Genomic DNA, 22,308 nt, shown 5'->3' on the forward strand with positions numbered 1-22,308 from the left:
AAAACATGTGGGCACTTCCTCTACCAACACTGTTTGGCTAACATAATGCTGACTTCTTTTGCTTTTAATAATTAGTTAAAAATAGCATGAACTGTAAAATAGAAAGGCTAATTGGTTTGGCAGTAGCAAAATATTCACAATTTGAATGAAATAAGGATCTCCTCATTTGGCTTTTTATGTATTAAAAACTGTGTATTCATTGAATAAATTAAATTCAAAAGTAGGCCATTACTTGCAGCTGTGTATATTCGAATGGCCAGGTTTGATACATAGTACAATTATGGTTTCTTTTTTTTTTAATAAATTTATTTATTTATTTTTGGCTGTGTTGGGTCTTAGTTTCTGCATGAGGGCTTTCCCTAGGTGCGGCGAGCAGGGGCCACTCTTCATCGCAGCGTGCGGGCCTCTCACTATCGCGGCCTCTGTTGTTGCGGAGCACAGGCTCCAGACGTGCAGGCTCAGTAGTTGTGGCTCACGGGCCCAGTTGCTCCACGGCATGTGGGATCTTCCCAGACCAGGGCTCGAATCCGTGTCCCCTGCATTGGCAGGCAGATTCTCAACCACTGCACCACCAGGGAAGCCCCAGTTATGGTTTCTTTATTCCTAGCTGTACTATAAATAAGTTGTAAAGGCAAAAATTGTACTAATATAGCTCTTCCACACACTTAATAAAAATTTAGATGAGTGAAGTTCCCCCCCACTTCCTTTTTAAGACAAGTCTAGGCCATATTTTCTGTGCTGAAGTCGAAGTTGCTTCTCCAATCATTTCCATTAGTGAACATACATCAAACCTTTGCTAAGGAGTGACCAAACCAATGTTAAAGTTTATTTCTTCTTCCTGACATATCACTAAGAATGAATTGCCCAAAAGGTGTACAGGCATACCTCATTTTATTGCTCTTCACAAATATTGGGTTTTTCTATTATATTGTATATAGAATGGATAAACAACAAGGAAGGTCCTACTGTATAGCACAGGGAACTATATTCAATATCCTGTGATAAACCATCATGGAAAATAATTTTAAAAAGAATGTATATATGTATAACTGAATCACTTTGCTATACAGCGGAAATTAACATGACATTGTAAATCAACTATACTTCAGTAATTTATTTTAAAAAGACAAATATTGTGGTAACCTTGAGGTGTCAGATTATGCTTAGCATTTTTAGCAGTAAAGAATTTTTAAATTAAGGTGTGTACATTGTTTTTATAGGCATAATGCTATTGCCCATGTAATAGACTACAGTATTCATGTGACTCTCACCTTATTGTAATATTCACCTTATGGGGGTGGTCTGGAACTGACCCCACAAAATCTTCAAGCTATGTGTGCCTGTATAGCAGGAGGGAAAAGAAAAATCAAATAATATTAGAAAGTGCACATCAGAGTAATCAGTCTAGCTAAGCAACTGTTTTCTTTACCTTAAAGAACCTTTTTTTTTTTTTTTTTTTGCGGTACGCGGGCCTCTCACTGTTGTGGCCTCTCCCGTTGCGGAGCACAGGCTCCGGACGCGCAGGCTTAGTGGCCACGGCTCACAGGCCCAGCCGCTCCGCGGCATGTGGGATCTTCCCAGACCGGGGCACGAACCCGTGTCCCCTGCATCGGCAGGCGGACTCTCAACCACTGCGCCAACAGGGAAGCCCTACCTTAGAGAATCTTTACCTACAAAGAATCTTTCCATCTGAAATGCCTACTTGTTTATGGGAGAAAGAGACAAGTCCCTCTCTTTGTAGATCTCATCTGTACATAGTGTGCAGAGAGCGAGCGAGTGAGCCAGAGACCCCAGGTCCAGACTCGGGCAGCTGACCCCTCTGGCTGCTCCCGTGCTGGTCAGGGCACAGGTCATCTTTTTAATATACTTTCTATTACTGAATAGGTTTCTCAGGAGAATAAGAGATGCATGGGAATAATAAAATTCACATTTAAAATCCCCATGGTACTCCATGATCGTGCCAAAATATTTGAGATGAGTACAGAGTTTGACTGAATCTGTATGTCCCCTTTGGCTTATAAGTAACCTGCATGATACTTGACAATTAAAATATTCCAAGAGAGGCTTATGCCTGACATAAATATAACTTGGAGGCAAGGTGTTTTCATTTGGTTTGAGGATTTTCTCTAATTTTATAATATACTTAAACACTTGAAGAAATGTAACCCTCTTCTTCCATCCCTTTACCCCCCAAACTATTCAGGTGTGGGAGCTGCTCGGTCTGGGAACCTCACGTTTATGGTGGGAGGAGCCGAAGAAGAATTTGCTGCTGCCCAAGAGCTTCTGGGGTGCATGGGCTCCAATGTGGTGCATTGTGGAGCCGTCGGGACTGGGCAGGTAACGTTTGCACAGCAGTGACACTGACTTGATGATGTAGAATCAGCTAATGTTCATTTTTCTTTCCTGACCACAATTTGATTCCTCCTTCCTCTGTTCAATCTGTGGATTCTTTGTTTGCTCAGAATTTCTAAAATTAATTTGGAATGAGTTAGTTTTCCATCATTCCTGTTGGAAGTAAGCGGAGATAAACCGGTAATTTAAAAAGACATCAAAAGTTCCATCGTTTCAGACTTTGACATACTTATCCCAGTGACCACAGAAATTATCCTTAAAACAGCTTCTATATGAAGTGCTCGTGTTATCTGATTTGCTGTTATCGTCCCTCTAATTTTGTAACTGCTCGCCACAGCTCTATTTGTAGTACTGTCGGGTAGAAGTAACCTATGCACTTTAATCTTTTTCTTAAAAAAACAGATCATTTTCATTAAGAAATGTGTTATATCGATTCTCTGATCAGGTAGAGGTGAATGACTACAATGAACTCTGAAATCAAACTGGTTGTCCCCCTCCCACCCAACACACACACACTGTCACTCACTCCTCTTCCTGCTTTGTCCTGGTCACTGGTACCAGCTTTATCTTATTCAGGACTTTGGTATGATCTTAGATATATCTGTTGTCTCCATTCCCTGGTCCAGTCAGTCTCCAGGTTCTATTGATTTTTGCTTCAGTGGCTCTCATTGTTGGCTATCTTGTTCATTCCATGCATTACCTGGTTCAATCTTTCATTATCTCACACCTTGTTTACTGTTCACAGGGCCTAGTAGATCTCTGGATACCAGGTTTACCACTTTGCCAACATTGTAACCAAAACCAACTCCATCAAGATGCTTGTATCATCATAGGTTTCCCAGTTCTGACACTTTGCACAGATCCCTATTTCGTACCACGTCAAACGTGGACACTAGCTTCCGTAGCTCTTGACCTAGTCTTAACTATCAAACTTCTCCTCATTCCTTAAAACCACTGCACATGAGTCCATTTTCTTACTGTTCTCAGGAATATCTCATGCCCTTGCGTATTTATTTTTTTCCCTGCTCTCCTTCTTTCCCTCTCTTGCCTATTTAAATCCTTCCTGGCCTTCTGAGAGATGGTTTCAGGTTCTGCTTCCTCTCTGCACCTGCCCTCAGTGATCTGGTTTCTCTGCACTCCTAACTGTCTCTGTCTTGCAGTTTGTACCATACAGTTTACCACTTAGTTGTGTTTGCTTGTTCATTGCCTTTTCATTTGGTGTGTTACTCCTGTTTCCCCAGTTAGAATGTCAGCCTCATTCCTGAAGGAGCAGTTGTGCCACATCAATCAGTATTCCCTGTTGTGCTTGCGCCCATAGGAGTAGCTCAGTCGCCACACTGCAGAGCTCTTCCCTAGGGGAAGAGGACCCCCTCCCAGCCTGCTCTGGGATCTTGTGTTAGGCTCAGAGGGAGGCTTGCAGCACCAAGTGCCTTTCCTCCTTTGAAAGAATCAACAGTTGAATGCTCTTACTTTTAGAAACGTGGAATAGGGTGAAGAAATCTTCCTGTGAGTTATAGCTTGAAAATAAAGATATTTAATATGTACTCAATTTATTTTCAGGCTGCGAAGATCTGCAACAACTTGCTGTTAGCTATTAGTATGATTGGAACCGCTGAAGCTATGAATCTGGGAATCAGGTTTGTTGAATAGTACATTTTCATATACTAACAGTTTTTATGAGCTTTCCGTTTTGATTTTCTGATGTTGAAAACAAATGTTCATGAGAGATAAATCAGTTGATCCAGGAACATTGTGAAAGTATTTCATTATTGAACTTTAATAGACTTTGCTTATTGGACGACCAATAGGACCCTGGAGAGCATGAATGCTCTCTGCCATAAGCCATAAAATGTATTGTGCTTTATATTTGAAGTTACATTATCCTTTTTATATGGGAGCTCCATTTCTTCTATTATGTCGAAATGCAAGAGACACTTTTACTATAAAATTTAAACAATCTCTGGCAGTGTAGGACACATTTGTATAAAATACAGTTTTAATGTATAGTGAATTCAGGTGTTATGCTACCATGTGACTGGTTTTATGTATCTATTTTAAATATAGCCCCCAAAATCTACACTAAAAGGGTTCTTGGTTGTTTATTCTCAGGATAAACTGGATGGCATTCATACAGCTGCAACTCGTATGCATAACTCTTTTCATTTTAACTTCCCTAGGGTTCTGTTACTTTATATTAAGGATATGTCTTTTCATTGAAATAAAAATGGCATTCATACTTTGCTGAAAGTGATTCAGGAATTCAGTTTTTCCTGCGATGGTGATCATCCTTTAGAATGCTTAAGGTTAATGTCTTAATTTTAGCCTTTAATCTTTTGGGTTAGGAATGCTACATATGATTAATCACCTAATTAATTTTTGGGGTGTTTTGCATTTCATGAATATAATAAATATACATTTCTTACTTTAGAAAATGCTTAATGAGAAAGATGCTTTTACTGAGGTGTTTTCTTCACATGTCCCCAAACTGCTTGCCAAATATATCACAAATCAGAATAGTGTTTCATACCATAGCTTTTGATGAAAGCAATAAAAAGAGCCAAAGTGCTTGAGATATTTTTTAAAACACAGTAATGGATTCACATTTCCTCTTAATTACCATATCAAGATGCTGTTGTTTTATTGAATTGCCCTTGTCTCAGATGTTAAACTGTCTTGACCTATTAAGTTGTCATGTTGTAATTGAGACAAAAGAGGAATTTGCTTTGCATCAGCGCTAATTGGTTTATCAATATCCTGTACCATTTACATTTTAAAATTGAATGTCTGTAAGATGGTAAGGCATATCTGTACAAAGCCTTAATAAAACTGGTGGTATATAAGAAGCTGTTCAGAGTGTTATGTCTGTAGTTTAGGCTATGGGTCACTTATCATAATTGAAAAACCGGTTACTAGTAACTTGTTTTTATGTTCATCCTCTAGATTAATTTTATGGAGGAGGAAAACGTAAATTTCTGGAACCAAAATTGCATACAAAATTAATTGGTGTTGACAGTAGGATTAGAGCATTAGTATGCATTTGCATCTTTAGAATTTTATTTTCATTTTTCTGGATATAAATGAGTATATAATAAAAAAAGTAAAAGCCTAGGTTATACTATACTGAAGTTTCCCTCTCTTTTTGCCAGTTTATTTTATATTCTGCTGCTTACTTTAAACGTCACTGGATCAGAATGTTCCTTAGGCATCCTCTAGCATTCCTCAAATAATTTTCCTAGCAAAAGTCTTATTAGATCATTCTAAAATGAAGTTTTTGTACAATAAGTGCTTATGGAAGTCTAACTCCAAAAGCCAGCTAATAAGGAATAGTATGAAAATCAGTTGAATCAAATGAATAAAATGTATACAATGAAATGTATACATTGGCTACTAGGGTAAGTTTATTATCAAAGAGAAAAGAAAGTGATAAAATTCCAAACAGCAATATTAAGAGCAGAAGCAATAAATAGATTTTCCCTTATTGTTGGCCTTGATCCACTATGACAAAAACAATATTTAGAAATATGAAACTTTCAATGTTTAATTTTTCCAAAACTCTGTTATTGTTACTGATGTATATGTGTGTAAATGAAATATTTACACACACACACGTCTGAACACAAAGCAGGAACTCATTGCTTTTACTTAACTGTTACAATAATTTGTAAGTTTATGGTGCTCTACATTGTACTAATGAATTGCTTATTTTCATGACATTAGGATTTTATCGGTTTATCTTACAGAGATTCTCAGTGGTTTGAAAGTCCTAAAAATGATTGCTTCTGCTATTGTCTTTTCTCCATGGTTTACAGACATGGTTTAAAATGACAGGAATGTTCTCTAATAGAGTATAGAGAGCGGCCACGATTTATTGAGCATTGCAAGGTGAAAGAGAAAATTGGCATCAGCAAGCATAAATTCCCAAGTAGTAAATTCCCACAAAGTAGTATAGCATCAAAGTGGTTCAGCCACATTTATATTCTGTTCACTCTGAAGTAAAAATTTTTTGAGAGAATTAATGTCAACATTTACAAATTGAGTTACCTATTCCCATGAAGTGATCGTTTCTGATTAATTTCATTCTCATAAGTCAGTGTCTTTTCTTGAACACTGACGTTTCCCTTTTATAAATAGAAGAATAAAACCTTATAGTTTTAAACTGTTGACCCTATGATCTTTTACAATGAGTGTTTATGGATGTTAGTGAGATTTTTAAATGCTATAAAAAAGTAAAGCATAAACAATATTGGTATACAACATATTTAGAAATTCTTTTTTACTAGAACTTTCTGCCTTCTAATTGGGATCTATTTAGGACTCAGAACATAGTTTTATGGTACTGAAAGGGCCTTACTTGCGTTAGAGAGGTTTTATTCCCGTGCACCACATAAGAATAACATTGGTAATATGAGTTTTGTTTTTTTGTTTTCATTTTTGTTCTGCAGGAAATTATGTTTTTTGTTTGGTTTGCTTTTTTTTTCAATATGGGCGGTATAACAAGTTGTATGCATTGCCAACAGGGCCCAGGCCCCTCTAGCAACAGCCATATTGTCTCCTTCCACCAAAAGAAGCTTAAAACAGTCAAACTTCTAGAAGGCCGTTCAAGATGAGAACTTTCCCACAAGCATAATTTTAGCTTCCTGGTTACTTCCCTAAGAAGGTGTTGCCGTTTCATTTAGGTGATGACTGAAACCTCTTAGTTGTATACCCTGATAGATATAACATATGGCAAAAGGTTTATAATAAAGGTTTGGCCAAATTTCTTATTAAACTGATAGGATGCCATCATGTTGGCTGATTAAGTGACTACCCATATGACCCAGTGAGACTCAGGGCAGTGAGTGTGGGTGTCTGTTGATGACCACATCCCAGCTCTGCCACAGACTTAAGCTTTTTTCATCTGTAAAATGACAAAAATAATAGTATCTATCCACAGTAGCAGTAGTATCTGTTGTGAAGAGTAAATTAAGTCATCCATGTAAATCTTTTAAAACAGTGCCTGATACATAGTAGGTGCTCAATACATGGTAGTTATTGACGTGATGGTGGTGGTGGTTGGTATTTGAATTGAATTGTACGTTAATGTTTTTTCTTTATAACACTTCTCACTGGCTAGCATTATATATTTATTTGTTTGTTTATCGTCTGTCTTCCCAACTAGAATGCAGGCTCTATGAGCTTTGTCTGCTCACCACTGTATCTTTTTTTTTTTAAAATAAATTTATTTATTTATTTTTGGCTGCATTGGGTCTTCGTTGCTGCACGCGGGCTTTCTCTAGTTGCGGAGAATGGGGGCTACTCTTCGTTGAGGTGTTCAGGCTTCTCACTGTGGTGGCTTCTCATGTTGCGGAGCACAGGCTCTATGTGTGCGGGCTTTAGTAGTTGTGGCACGCGGGCTCAGTAGTTGTGGCACGCGGGCTCAGTAGTTGTGGCTCGTGGGCTCTAGAGCGCAGGCTCAGTAGTTGTGGTGCATGGGCTTAGTTGCTCCGTGGCATGTGGGATCTTCCTGGACCAGGTCTCGAACCCATGTCTCCTGCATTGGCAGGCGGATTCTTAACCACTGCGCCACCAGGGAAGTCCCTCACCAATTTATCTTAAGAACATCCCTGGCATGTAATAGGCACTCAATGAAGATTTGTCAGACGAATGAGGTGGGGGTCGGGGGGCTCTTCCCCTGCCTCAGGTAAACGTTACTGGGCAGGTGTCTTAACTGGCCCACTCCTGGAGGGCAGGCACAGCCTCTTCTTAGATGGCAGGTCTGCGTAGACATTGGTGAATAACGGAATGATGGATTTAAGTTGACATAGTCTTAGATGTTTCATTTCCAGATCGGTTCCTGTGATACAAACATCTCAGTTTAGGGACATTGTTTGCTTTGTTCTTACATAAAACCAGACAGTATAGATACTTACAGAGACTATAAGGTGAACAAACTTTTTTGGCCCTTAAAAGCCTTGGTTACAGTGAAGGCAAACACTTGGCTTCTCTTTAATTTTTCTTACAGTTTATGCATCATTTTTACTTCTCCCAAAAGTTCATTTAAAATTCTTGTGTTTTAAAGGTGAGTAGATTTGACACAGTGACGTTTATTTGAGTTGCGTTATATATGCGGTCAGAGCAATGAATTCATTCTGTTTATATCAGAGAACATTCCAGCAATTGTAAAGCCACATGCATGCATGCACACACTCTCGAACCACATCCAGTGGCAAGTTATTATGGGGACTGACAGACTGTCATCCTTTTGATGGCTTGAGCTGTATATCTCCTGAACAGCAATGGGGCTCTTATGCAGAAAGTATCATATGTTCCCAGCCAATTTACAGGGAAACAGCAATAACATTTTATCATGGTTGAGAGCCCAGTAGCTGCTTCCTATTAAACTTGCCCTTTCAGATACCTGTCTTGGATTAATTTGTTGATTTCAAATGAAACTCAGTCTTCTCCAGTGAAGCATGACGTTCTAGGATAGACTCCCTGAATGACAATTACTGTGTATTCTAGCTGGTTTCAGACCATTACAAGCCTTGGGCACAGTGGAAGACAGAGGACTTCAGTAACTGATTTTAATATCATGTCTAATTTTAACTGTCAGTTATATATATGCCAGTGAAAGAATCCTCAGAAAGATGAAATGCAAAACACTTCTAGCTTGCTCTTTTTAATGATACACTTTGCTGTTGGGGGGTTGGGGAGGACTGGAGAGGGAGTAGCCATCTCCTAAAGAGAATCAGCATGGTGGGGAAGCATCAGATTTGAAAAGTGAGCACATAACAACTGCCACCTCATTTTTGTGTGTGCCCCTCAGGATGCTTCTAAATAGTAATATGTTCACCAAAAAAAGTTCCATAAATCAGCGCCAATATTTTTCCTTGACATTCAAGAAAAATGAAATGTAGCGTTTTACAAAGGATAATAAGCTTTGCTCCCATTTTGGTGAGTATTATAGACAGAGTATGAATTTCTTTAGCAATAAAGAGTGTTGTGAGGCACTGTTGAGCCTAACCTGGTAGGTTATAAGGAGGGGGAGTATCTCTGCTGCTTTGAATGTAATGAGCCATTTTAAAAGAAAATCTAAATTAGGAAGCCTGAATTATATTCCAAATGGAAGGTAAAGACAGTGTTTTGGGGTCTTTAAAAATATCCCCTGCTCATAGAGCACATTAGACATATACATTCTTGCATATTTGTGCTTAGACAATATATTTGCAGTTATAGCAAATTAACTAGTTGTTCATTTGTGATTTTACTTTTCACAATTTTTGCCTAAGTGCATTGGCTTTATCTTTTCCTAAGTCATCTGTTACCATAGCATCCTGATAGCCTAATTATATTTGAAAGGGGAAAGGAAGCATCAGTAGCAAATTGTACATGTAACAAACTTGGATCTTTATAAAAGAATGAATGAAACCATCAGGTTTCTTTCCAGCAGTGTACAGTTGAACAGAATGTATGACCGCTGATTTAGATGGAATCTTTATCTGTTATAATCTTTAGTAAAAACTGCTCATTATAACACGGGCTACCATGTGAGTTCATCTTCATGGCATGCCATATAGTATTCCTTGAACCACAGCTGCTCCTTGAAAGCCTGATTACATAACAGTTGTATTATGTGGTAAGTCCGTACACATCCTGGCTATTAGCCCTAGACCCTGCTCGAGCATTGGAAAAAGGTTTTACTGGTCATTCTATTCTGATCTGGAAATAGACAGACAATTTTGAACACACAAGTACTAAGCAGCACCCCAAAATGCACAGTTCGTTTAATATTTACATGTGTCTCTGTTTAATCTTTTTTTTTTTTTTAATTCTGGAAGGGATTGGTTTTAAGAAAAAGCAGAAAGTTTTATCTGAAACTTGATTCAAAGATACGTAGCAAAACTGTGCTTCCCAGGCTTCACTAAGATACTTGGAATAAAGTAATAGAGCATTTTAATTCTACTTTTTTTCTGGGTCCACATTGAACAGCCGTTTATGCCATCAGCTCAGTGATAGAACAAATGATGTTTCCGCTTGGGCAAGCTTTGTTTCATCAGGATCAGTAACCTTATCAGCAGTTGACCCAGAACTATAATGCATGTCTCTGAATAGATAGCATATGTCACAACTCTGTGCAGACTTGCTTCATAAGCAAGAATGTCTAATGAAGATTTAATAAATAAGGAAAAGTCTCCAGCAAGAGATGTCTTCTTTGATAACGATAACTTCCCTGAAGCTCATTTTACTGCTTGTGGTTCATCTCTTGCATTTATTCTCTCATAAGAGCTAAAGGAATAAACATACATATAAATGCATCCACATGGACTCCCATGATACATAATTTAACTGTCAGTATTTCTTTCTGAAATACATCACTTGTGAGTAAAGACTGTAGAATTTAGATGATCATCTTGGCTTAAGGTTCTTACGCGACACATAAATGCAATAATGTCCAAAAGACTAGAAAACCCATGTGTGTGGTAAACCAACAATACTTTTATGTAGTCGTATGTTATTTCTTAAAAGCTGGGTAGTGCAGAAGGTTTTCTCTCAGTGCAAAATGTCCTGGCTCAGAAATGTTTAATCACTAGCTTTTAATACCCTATAATTTAAGATTGGATTCTTCATTCTAGTCAGTCTGCTTAGATATTTGAAGACATATCATAAATGGAGAGAGAAGATGGAGCATCCTCACACATAAATAATCACACGTGACTTGTATATTTTGACATTTAACACTTCTTTTCTTTGACCTTCTTTGACAGGTTAGGGCTTGACCCAAAACTCTTGGCTAAAATCCTAAATATGAGCTCAGGACGATGTTGGTCAAGTGACACCTATAATCCTGTTCCTGGGGTGATGGATGGAGTTCCCTCGGCTAATAACTATCAGGGTGGATTCGGAACAACACTCATGGCTAAGGTATGGTAAATGCAGAGACTACCCAAGAGAGCGGGGAAATGTTTAGTGGTTTCGTTCTCCTTCCCTGCTTTCTCTCTCTCCCCACCTCAGCCTACCCCCACTTCTCCCCTCTCGTAACAAAGCATACGTCTATCCTAGAAGGCAAGATTACTAAACTAGTGACCCAGTCACTGGAAATTATTTAAAACTTAGCGTGGATAAAAACCTTTTATCTTGTTCATTTTTAATCCTGGCCTTTCAGATGAGAAGAATAGGCTGGGATTTTTCTTTTGTGCTTGGGTTTGTTTGTAATGTGAGCCGGTAAAATGTTGTTCTTCATCATAAATTTACATTAATTTACCAAGCCCTTAGAATGGAAGCAGTAATAAGCATTTTCCGACGGTTAATAATGTAATGACATTGGATATACATATCACAAAAGAGAGGACCTTTCGCATGATGCTAGATATCTAAATACATCTTCCTACTTTAAGAATATATACATTTATGTGTAAAGTCATTTGAAAAGCAAATTGTTGGCCTCCTCTCATTTGTGATCTCAACGTTAGAAAATACTTTTTAGACAAACGACTTGCAGATTTTGTGTAGAGCTTATTCCCTACCCCACTCCCCACACCCCTGCCATTTACTTTTTGACAGAAGTAATAATATGTACAGTTGTATACCGTATTCAGCTTATTCTCCTTCATTTCCCAGGATGTTTCATCCATTCTACTTCTCGGCTGTGCCTTGAATTCACCCACTTGCCCTCTCTACCACTACCAGTACCCTGGCTGAACCTTGTTTAGATTCTACAACATCTGCCCTTAACTGGTCTCCTGGCCTTTCATTCTCATCTTCTTCTCCAGTTCATTTTCTGTGGTAAAGAGTGGACTTCCTAAAATGTAAAACCCTGATTATGTCATCTCTCCTGTTAAGTCTCTTTCATGGTTTCCAGTTACTTGTAGATTAAAGTCCATCTCTGCACATTGTCTTAAAGGCCTTTGCTCTCCTCACCAGCTCATTTCTGCCTTCCCACCCACCTCCTCTGCTTCAGCCACACTGAACTCGTTTGGCCTCTTGTCCCTTCTCCCTGGCAGCCCTCGACGCCTGCTCTTCCCTCAGCCTGCCTCTTCCTTCCTTGCCCCTCCAGCCGGACCCCTGGCGCATTGTTGGCTCACTTTAAATATTTATTGGATGAAGCAATGTTTGAAACTATGTTTCTTATTTTGTAGTTTTATTTCTCCTCGTGTTTCATTTAAGAAAATATTTATTTTTATGCCAATCTGTACCTTGTATTTAGGTTTGTGTATCCTCCACACAGGCTTTTGTAAGTTGTGCTGTGTTGCTCTTGTTGCAAACAGAAAGTAGCTCCTTAAGTGGATTGTTTTCACAAAGCTGCAGGGTCGTTTATTAGGGCACACAGAAGAGTGAAAGAATCGCATTTATGCCCAGTTTGCTTTATGTACATGTATGAAGTGGGTTGTGACCTGTTAGCTTATTTGGTTCCTAAAATACTGCTAATGGCTCCAACAGAGGAAGCAGCTAACAAGTAACGTGTAAGCAGTGCTGGCTTTATTTGGGGACTCTCCTCTACGTCACACCTTTACTTCCATCATTTTCTCCAGTGTCCCTGCCCAGGAAGAATCTGCTCCTGTTGAGGTCCTTTAAAATTATTTTCTTGATAATAAAAGATAGCATAAGACAGTACAGTAGTAAAACATATGGACATTCCTGTTCTCTTTTGCTCTTTATAAGTTGTCATTTCCCTTATAAAGAGCAGGATTTCTGAATTTTGCTTAAAATGAAAGCATTTAGAAAGGAACTTAAAAAACGCTTTCATCACCTCAGATAGCTGTTAGCAAAACGTACCATAACTAATTAGACTTGTGTACAGAAATTGATAGAGATTAAAGAAGTCCCCAACAGTGCTACATTGATTAAAGCAATCATACCTGCTTGGGCAGATCAGGCCTTTACTTACTAGGAGATATTTTGCTCGACTACCATTAGATCTCATTGTGTTGGGGGAGATATGTTAATGTGTCCTTGAAGTAGAGGCTTATACATTTATTTCTAGGTCTTTTTTTTTTTTTTTTGCGGTACGCAGGCCTCTCACTGTTGTGGCCTCTCCCATAGCAGAGCACAGGCTCCGGATGCGCAGGCTCAGCAGCCATGGCTCATGGGCCCAGCCGCTCCGCGGCATGTGGGATCTTCCCGGACCGGGGCACGAATCCGTGTCCCCTGCATCGGCAGGCGGACTCCCAACCACTGCGCCACCAGGGAAGCCCTATTTCTAGGTCTTAACATCATAAAATTTTAATATATTGTGTGTATATAATCAGAACATAATCAATACAAAAACTAGATCTTTCTTCTAAACCCCACAACCTAGAAGTCTGTTTCTGATGGCCACTAAGGAACAAATTATGGAAAATTATGACCACTCTTATTACTCACCCAGTGTACCTGTGTCCTTGTAATATGAAACGATTTGGTCCTCCATTAACTTGTTGAAACCTTTTGCAATTGTTTTGTATTTTTTTCCTGAACCACCCACTGAGCTCATGAATTCATAAATATTTTTATTTGATTAGTGAAGTGGGGTGTTTGTTTTTTGTTTTTGTTTTTTTTTTTGCGATACGCGGGCCTCTCACTGCCGTGGCCTCTCCTATTGCGGAGCACAGACTCCGGACACGCAGGCTCAGCGGCCATGGCTCACGGGCCCAGCCGCCCCGCGGCATGTGGGATCTTCCCGGACCGGGGCACGAACCCGTGTGCCCTGCATCGGCAAGCGGACTCTCAACCACTGCGCCACCAGGGAAGCCCGGGGTGTTTGTTTATTTTAAATTATATGTTACAAGCTTCAAAGGATACCTTCTTTTCTAACATTTCAGGATTGACAAGCCACTTAGGATTTTATAGACTAAATCACCTTTCCTTTTTTAGAATGTCCACCCTTTAAGGTAGCAGCCACCAAAGCTATTTTAGCTTCCCCTTTTTGGTTTTATTAGCTCTTATTTGGGATATTTACTTGCCCCTTTGAAAACCTCTAATAGCCTTTTCTTCTCAATAGCATTGTCTTCTCCTCGATATGTTGTGTTTACTCTAAGTTCTTATATTCTAGTTATACTACTAGGTTAAAAATTATAGGCAGTCTTTCTATGTAGATTTTCTGTCATTTTTAAATAAATGCATCTTGCAGATGTGCAGCAAAATGATGTTGACAAAAGAGGCTTATCTGCTTGTCTGGGTATAAGCAATAATGTAACTGTCCACATTTGTGAAGTGTGTGGGTAATAATTAAACTTGCTTTTTAGTGGAAGCTATAGAAGACTTTAAGGTTAAGTAGATTTTCCAAATCTGTGGGTTTACATGTGAAAATTCTACAAGTAAGCACAAAAATACTGTTAACACCTATAGCATCATAGATATCCAAGAGGCTAGAGATTTAATCCATTCTTTAAACTTTGCTTATTTTTCCCTTGAATCATTTCCTCCTTTGAGTGGATGGTATCAGTAACTACTCCGTTATCAAGGGTGTTCCTCAAAGAATACAAATAGGCCTCATCTTGCTTCTTGTCTTCCTCTTTCATGGCTTGCTGGCTTTTCCATTGGTGGAGGAAATGAAGATGGTAATGGTAAGAAGGAAGTCTTGGTTTTGCCACTTGTTTGCAGCACTTATTTTATCACAAGTGAAATGTGGGGAATATTGTTTCAGTTAACCATGCCTCCATTGTCTTCCATCTACCCCCAGATATTTCAAGGTTGGACAAGATTCCATTCTTACAGTAGAGGATACCATTAACTACAGTGTAACTATAAAAGATTCATAATGTTAACTTTTGTCTATTTTTAAACAATAGCCAATAATAAGTTTTCCAAAACTCTCTGAATGAAACATTAGCTCTCAGAGATGTTAAAGTGTTGTTGTGAAGCTGATTGTCTGTTGCACTTGAAAGAAAATCCAGCTTCGTCTCCAGACATCATAAAGCTTCCGTGTTGCACCTCTGCCATCCCCAGTCTCATTTCCCTCCCCAGCCCCTTGCTTATTCTAGTTCAGCCTCATTGGCCTTCTTACTGTTTCTTGAGCATCCAAGCCATGCCCCCCCCAGGGGGCCTTTCCCTTGCTCTTCCACCCACCTGAAACTCTCTTCCCCCAGCTCTCCAAAGAACTCACTGCCCCCTCACATTCAGATCTTAGGTCAAGTGTCTTTGCCTCGGGAGGTCTTCCCTAAACATCTCATCAATCAGAACTCTCTTCCTTCCACCCCACGCCTTGCTATATATGACTTTCTGACCCCTTACCCTGCTTTATTTCTCTTCAGAGCACTTGTCATTGTCTGGAAGTTTAGTATTTGTTTTACTGTCTATCTTCCACGCTGGATAGTAAGTTCCTGAGAACAGTGACTTGGTTTTATTATCATGACTGCATATCACCAGGACTTAGAACAGTGCCCAGCACACAGCAGTTGTTAAATATGTGTTGACTTAAGAGATTGAATGGATATTTTCATCATTGATAATTTCATCATGCTTAATTTCATAATGGGGTTTGTCTTAGGCTTACAGGCTTCTGTAGATTTGAAAAAGCATTTCTCTGTGTGATCTCACCTGGATAGGAACACCTGGCCGAAGTCAAAACAAAACAGATAGGTTTTGTGGAGGGTGGAGGAGTGGAGAGACCACTCAGAAATCAAGGTTTCTCTCTGGAGCAGTTTTGCAGCTATAAGAAAGGGCGTATAAAAATATATATATATAACTTAACATCGTGCTTGTAAGTATCTTATTTTTTCAGGCTTCATTTTTTCTTCTTTGAAACCCAAGCATTAGGAGCCACAGTTCTGAAGTGAGCCTTAACTACCAACCTCAATATATTCCCTCCGCCCTTGTTTGACTTAGGATCTGGGATTAGCACAAGACTCTGCTACCAGCACGAAGAGCCCAATCCTTCTGGGCAGTCAGGCCCATCAGATCTACAGGATGATGTGTGCGAAGGGCTACTCCAAAAAAGACTTCTCATCCGTGTTCCAGTTTCTACGAGAGGAGGAGACGTTCTGAGTTTGCCCTTTGGCTGTGGACACTGTTGGGAACCAAACTCTATCTTGGAGCCTCTTATAGCTCACTCCACAAGTAAATGGGCTTAATCAAAGGTCACCTGTCTGCTTTTGTTTGTCTAGTTCACAATAAACCCTGGGATTTTTCACCCATTTTTAACTGCTTATTCTTTTTACCTATTTAGCAAACACATATTATCTGAATTTTTTTTTTTTTTTTTCTGCAAGCCACTGATGGTCTTTGCTAGCTAGCTGATTGACCTTTTTCAGAAGTTTGATTCCTGAGCATCATTAGCTAAAACATTGCCTACTTCAATCAGGATATTGTTTACTCCACTTTACAAATAAAACCAATTTTTTTTTTCCACAGGATAAAACCTCTCCTGGAGGAAAGAAAAGAAATGGGTGTGAGGAAAGGAGTTAGAGAACGGGGAAGTATAGTGAATTACTCCCTGTGTCCCTCAGAAAGTTTGCCCTGTTAACCCAGTGGTGGTATTCTTGCATTCTGAGGTTACTGGTTTATTTTCCAGGACTTGATAAAGCAAGAGAACTCCTTGCCGCATGCTGTGTAATTTGGACTCTGTTACATTACCGTGGTGTGCCGCTCTTGTAACAACTCCCAGTACTCAGCAAACTTAGTTTTTATATTTTTGCTTCCTTGTACATTCTTACTACATATTTTTTGACTTCAAAAGAATGACATCCTTAGAACTGTTTCAGAGCCTATGATGATATGTGCTTTAGATAATTATTATATTATCCTAAATATAACCATATTATTTTGAATTCAAATAAATTTCTATGCTGATAATACTTTCTTGGAGTTTTTGTGTCTTCCTAACCATTTGGTGAACAGTCAAAGGATCTGACAAACTGGTGTTGCAGACTAATGGGGAAAGGATGAGAAGGAAGGGAAGGGAGGGGGGAGGTCGAGAGGAACCGAGTGTGAACTGACCGGTGGCCAGCCCTCATCCTACTGCTCTAACTGCATCCTTAACAAGAATTTGTTGCAGTGTTTTCTGGGTTGTGGGTGCTGTAGGAATTTGGCCTGCAATAAATGAAATATGTCCCAGTAGGGAGCATAGTCGCCACTTTCCTCACCACAGCCCCTAGAAATACTTCAGGCGATAGGCCTAGATACCAGATTTAGCAGAAGGACTGCTATGTCCATCATTTTCCTGGTGATCAAAAATTCCAGGCATTAGTATAAGTGCTGGGGCTGCAGTGATAAGCAAAACAGATAAAATCCTGCCCTTGTAGACCATAAATTCTGGTGTCTCGCATGTGTGTGTGTGAGGAGGTGTGACAGACAAGAAATAAATGTTTAATGTGTATGTCAGGTAATAATCAGGACTAAAAGGAGAAATAAAGCAGGGTAAGGGGGATGGATGGGGAGTCCTGGGGTATTTTATTAGGGTGGTAAGGGAAGTTATCTTTGTAAGGTGGCATTTGAGCAGAGATAGGAAGGAAGTGAGGGAACAAGCCATGTAGATATCTGGGGAAAGAACACCGTAGGCATAGGGAACAGAAAGTACAAAGGCATTGAGGTAGGATAATACCAGATATGAGGACCAACGAGGCTGTTAGTGAAGTGTCATAAAATGAGGGAGGCCAGATCGTGTAGGACCTTGGAGGCCATGTTAGGATGTTGGCTTTTATTCTGAGTGAAAAAGGCAGTGTGTCAGTTACCAAAAGCAAAAGCTAACTGATACACTGCCACACCCCAAGTTTGGTGGTTTAAAATAACAAACGTTTATTATTTTTCAAGGTGGGCCGTGTTATTCATCTGACTAGGCTAACTCATTTGGAGCTGAAGCGTCTAGTTTGGCCTCACTCAGCAGGGACAGCTGGAATGGTTGGGGCTTCTGTCCACATGGTCACCCATCCTTCAGGAAGCTAACCCAAGTTTGCTGACCTGGTGGCAGAAGGTTCCCAGCAGCAACATAGGACAAGACCAAATGAACAAGCGCTTTTTAAGCCTCTGCTTGCTTTATGGCTGTATTGTCCCATTGGTCAAAGTAAGTCACCTAGCCAAGTCCAGAGTTAGCATGGGACAGGGACTACGTAAGAGTGTGGACACAGAGGGGGCAGTAGGGGGGCGATTTCGCAAACACCGTAATATCATAGTCAGCCCACGGAAGATTTTGTTCGAGGATTGATGTGCCCTGAGCTACTTTTTAGAGGGATCACTCTGCTGTGGTGTGGAGAATAGACCCTGGGGCAAGGGTGGAAGCCAGGAAGCCAGGTAGGAGGCAGTTATAATAATCTAGGTGAGACGTGATGGCGGCTGGGACCAGAATGATAAAGATGGGAGGCGAGAAGTCGTCAGATTCTGAACATAAAAGATAGAGCCACTAACTGATGGATGAGGAGAGAGAGAAAAGGAGGAGTCAAGGACGACTCCAAGGTTGGTGGAGAAGGTGGAAGAAAGGAGACCATCTTCTGTGAGAGCAAGATTGTAGGAGGAGAATTGAGGGAGGATCGGGGGAGGTATAGGAGAAAAAAATGAGGGGTTTATTTGAGGAGCCTAATAGACGTGTGGTAGAGAAAAACAGGTCCAAGGACCAAGCCCTGTGTTACTCTAGCTTTTAATGGTTGGGAACATGAGGCAGAACCAGCAGATGAGACTCAGTGACCAGTAAGGTAGGTAAAAAAACAGTTCTAGGAACAGTGTCCTAGAAGCCAAATGAAGACAGGCTTTAAGGAGGGAATGCAAGTTTGTATCAAAAGCTACTGATAAGTTGAGTAATATAAGGGCTGAGAATCAGTCATTTGGATTTGGTGAAATAGAAGTCGTTGACTCTGACAGGTGCTTTGGTGGAGTGTTAGAAATGAGATTGGGAATGGGAGGAGAGAAACTGGAAGAAGTGAATAGAGACAAATTTCAAGTTTTGCTGTAAAAAGAAAACAGACAAATGGGATAGATACTGGTAGGGAACATGGGGTCAAGGGAAGTTTAATTATATTTTTAGGATGGGAGATGTTATGGGGTTATGCTGATGGAGGTGGAATGATCACATAGAGGGAAAAAGCAATGATGCACAAAAGAGGATACTTGCTAAGTGGTATCTTTGAGTAGAGAGAGGAAGGGTAGAAGCATGGATGGAGCTTTAAAAACTAAAACCCGGCACAGACATCATGTGTCAAGCTGCCAGCATCTTATATGAATGATAGAGTGGTATTGTAATTAATTATACAGTTTTTCAACAGAGAATAATAAATCTTAGTGCTGGAAAGTACTTTACTGACCTCTAAGCCTTACCCCTGTAGGTCACCCTCCTGACCATTAGTTTTCTCATGTATAAAGTTATCATAAACAGTGTAGCCTAATATTAAGTGCTCTTTTGGAAACTTGAAACAAAACATGAGTCAAAGACAATCACAGGTGTTGGCAAGCATGTGGAGAAAGTGGAACCCTCATACATTGCTGCCAGGAATGTAAAACAGTGCATCCACTTTGGAAAATAGTTTGGCAGTTCGTCGAAAGGTTAAACATGGAGTTACCATATGATCCAGCAGTTCTGCTCCTAGAAAGTGCTCAAGAAAAATGAAAATATACATCTGCACAAAAACTTGTACATGAATGTTCATAGCAACATTATTCAAAATAGCCAAAAAGTGGAAAGCAATCCAAACATCCCTCAACTGACGATTGCATAAACAAACCGTGGTATATCCATACAATGGAAGGTTGGCCATAAAAAGGAATGAAGGGACTTCCCTGTTGGCGCAGTGGTTAAGAATCCGCCTGCCAGTGCTGGAGACACAGGTTCGAGCCCTGGTCTGGGAAGATCCCACATGCCGCGGAGCAGCTAAGCCCATGCGCCACAACTACTGAGCCTGCGAGCCACAACTACTGAGCCCGCGTGCCACAACTACTGAAGCCCGCGCCTAGAGCCCATGCTCCTCAACAAGAGAAGCCACAGCAATGAGAAGCCCGTGCACTGCAACGAAGAGTAGCCCCCGCTCGCCACAACTAGAGGAAGCCCGCATGCAGCAACAAAGGCCCAACACAGCCAAAAATAAAAAATAAATTTATTGAAGTACTGATACACACTACAACATGGATCAACTGTGAAAACAGATGCCAAGTGAAAGAAGCCAGTCACAAAAGGCCACATACTGTGATTCTATATGAACTGTCGGGGAAAAGGTGAATCTGCAGGGACAAAGTAGATTAGTGGTTTCCAGGGACTAGGGGAGAGGGACTATGGGAAGTGACTGCTACTAGGTATGGGGTTTCTGGGGTGATGAAAATGTTCTGGAATTAGTAGTGATGGTTGCACAACTTAGCAAATGCATTGAAAACCACGGAATTGTACACTTTAAATGGTGAGTTTTATGGTGTGTGAAATAACTTTGAAAAAGAAAAACTAAGGAAAAGTCATGAGTTAAGATCCTTCTCTATTGATAAGTGGTTCTCAACCAGGTTTTGCCCTGGGTGACATACAGCAATGTCTGGAGACATTGGGGGAGGGGATTCTACTGGCATCTAGTGGTGTAGAAGCCAGGGATGCAGCTAAACATCCTGCAGTGCACACGACAGGCCCCCTCAATCAGAATAATGTCAATAACAGGGAGTTTGAGAAACCTTGCTCAGGTGTATATTCCACAAGTATCTTAAACTCAGTGTGTCAGAACCCAAGCTCTGCATCCTCCCCAGCAGACCTGCTTTTCCTCCTGGTTCCTGTCCCATCCAGGTTCCCAGGAGCCATCCCTGACTCTGCTCTCTCCTCCACCCACTCTCCAAAGTGAATTCTAAATCTCTGGTGCCTACTTCACACCCTCATGGATTCCTGTCTAGAATACTTCTGTCTCTTTGTTGTTGCTTCTCTTTTTCTCCTAAGAGCTTCGCTGAGGTATAATTTTACATACAGTAAAATTTGCTCATTTTAAATGTATGATTTAGTGACTTTCAGTCATCACCACAATCCAGTTTTCCATCACTGCCACCCCCTCCCTGAAAAGTCTCATTTAGTCACTCGCATTCTCTCCCTCCCCCAACCCCGAAGCTACAGGCAACCACTGATCTTTCTGCCTCTGTAGATTCGCAGCTGCTTCTTGGGCACCAGTCTGGTTCTTCCACAATTCATTTTTCACCCCGCTGCAAGGGAATTGGAAGGCTGAAATTCACCTGCATCAAACTTTAGTCTCGGGTGCAGTGTGAACCCCGCAATTTCACGCTCTGGCTCCTGTTTTACTTCACCAACGCTGTTGCCCTTTGCTTCCTCTATGGTACCCTGTGGGCAACAGGTTGTGAATCACAGCACTTGCCATTTCCCAAGCATGCCATGCTTCTCACACCTCAGGACCTTTGCACGTGCTGCTTCCTTCACCTGAAACGCCCTTCTCCTCCACTCCTGGCCGACTGGCTCAGGCACCATATCATCTGAAAGGCCTTCTTCGGCCACCTCAGGCTGAGTCACTTCCCCTATGTTTCCATAGCTCTTTGTTGATACAAGCCTGCATCATAGGACTTCTTACATTATGTTTGCATTATGTTCATCTGTCTTCTACAACAGACTGTGAGCTCTTTGAGGGCACAGAATGTGTCTTATTCAGCTTTGAGTCCCCCTGTTGAGGACAGCACCTGGCATTGAATAAGAGCTCAATAAATGACCAAGTGAGTGGAAGCGGCGGCATTGCATTTGTGTTAGGTCAACTACAAACTGCATGAACTTTTCCCTGAAAGATGCTTCCTTAGCAGATCAAGTTTATTTTCCTTTGGGTTATAAATGATGCAGTTTGCTAGACACAGAAGTCTTGCAGAGTGTGGATCTTTTACAAAGGTTTCTTAGTCAAAAGGTTAGCGTATGCTGTTTGAAGAAACTTACGGGGTCAAAATACACATTTTTGATAGCAAGCTTTAGTCTCATGTTTTTATGTACTTTAGTCAACTTACGTGCAGATAAAGCACACATATTCCCCTTTAAGGAGCACAGCAGTTCCGAATGGGATCTTTTATACCGTGCTGCCTAGGCCTTGAGGCATAAGGTAAATTTCATAATAACACAAGTTT

At 40.4% G+C, this 22,308-nt stretch overlaps 1 protein-coding gene across 1 annotated transcript in view; it reads left to right on the plus strand.

Moving 5' to 3' along the window:
- HIBADH (3-hydroxyisobutyrate dehydrogenase) overlaps positions 1-17,100 on the plus strand; it is a 105,420-nt gene extending 88,320 nt beyond the window's left edge. The window contains exons 5-8 of the mRNA XM_022584505.3: positions 2,204-2,337; positions 3,913-3,989; positions 11,097-11,253; positions 16,135-17,100. Of these exons, the coding sequence (XP_022440213.1) occupies positions 2,204-2,337; positions 3,913-3,989; positions 11,097-11,253; positions 16,135-16,293 (527 nt within the window). The 3' untranslated portion in view covers positions 16,294-17,100. The remainder of the gene's footprint in view (positions 1-2,203; positions 2,338-3,912; positions 3,990-11,096; positions 11,254-16,134) is intronic.
- The last annotated feature ends 5,208 nt before the right edge of the window (positions 17,101-22,308 follow it).

This window comes from Delphinapterus leucas, chromosome 9 (genome assembly GCF_059928025.1).
Source record: "Delphinapterus leucas isolate spDelLeu-1000000601 "Yukka" chromosome 9, BTC_Dleu_Yukka2, whole genome shotgun sequence".
Taxonomy (NCBI): domain Eukaryota; kingdom Metazoa; phylum Chordata; class Mammalia; order Artiodactyla; family Monodontidae; genus Delphinapterus; species Delphinapterus leucas.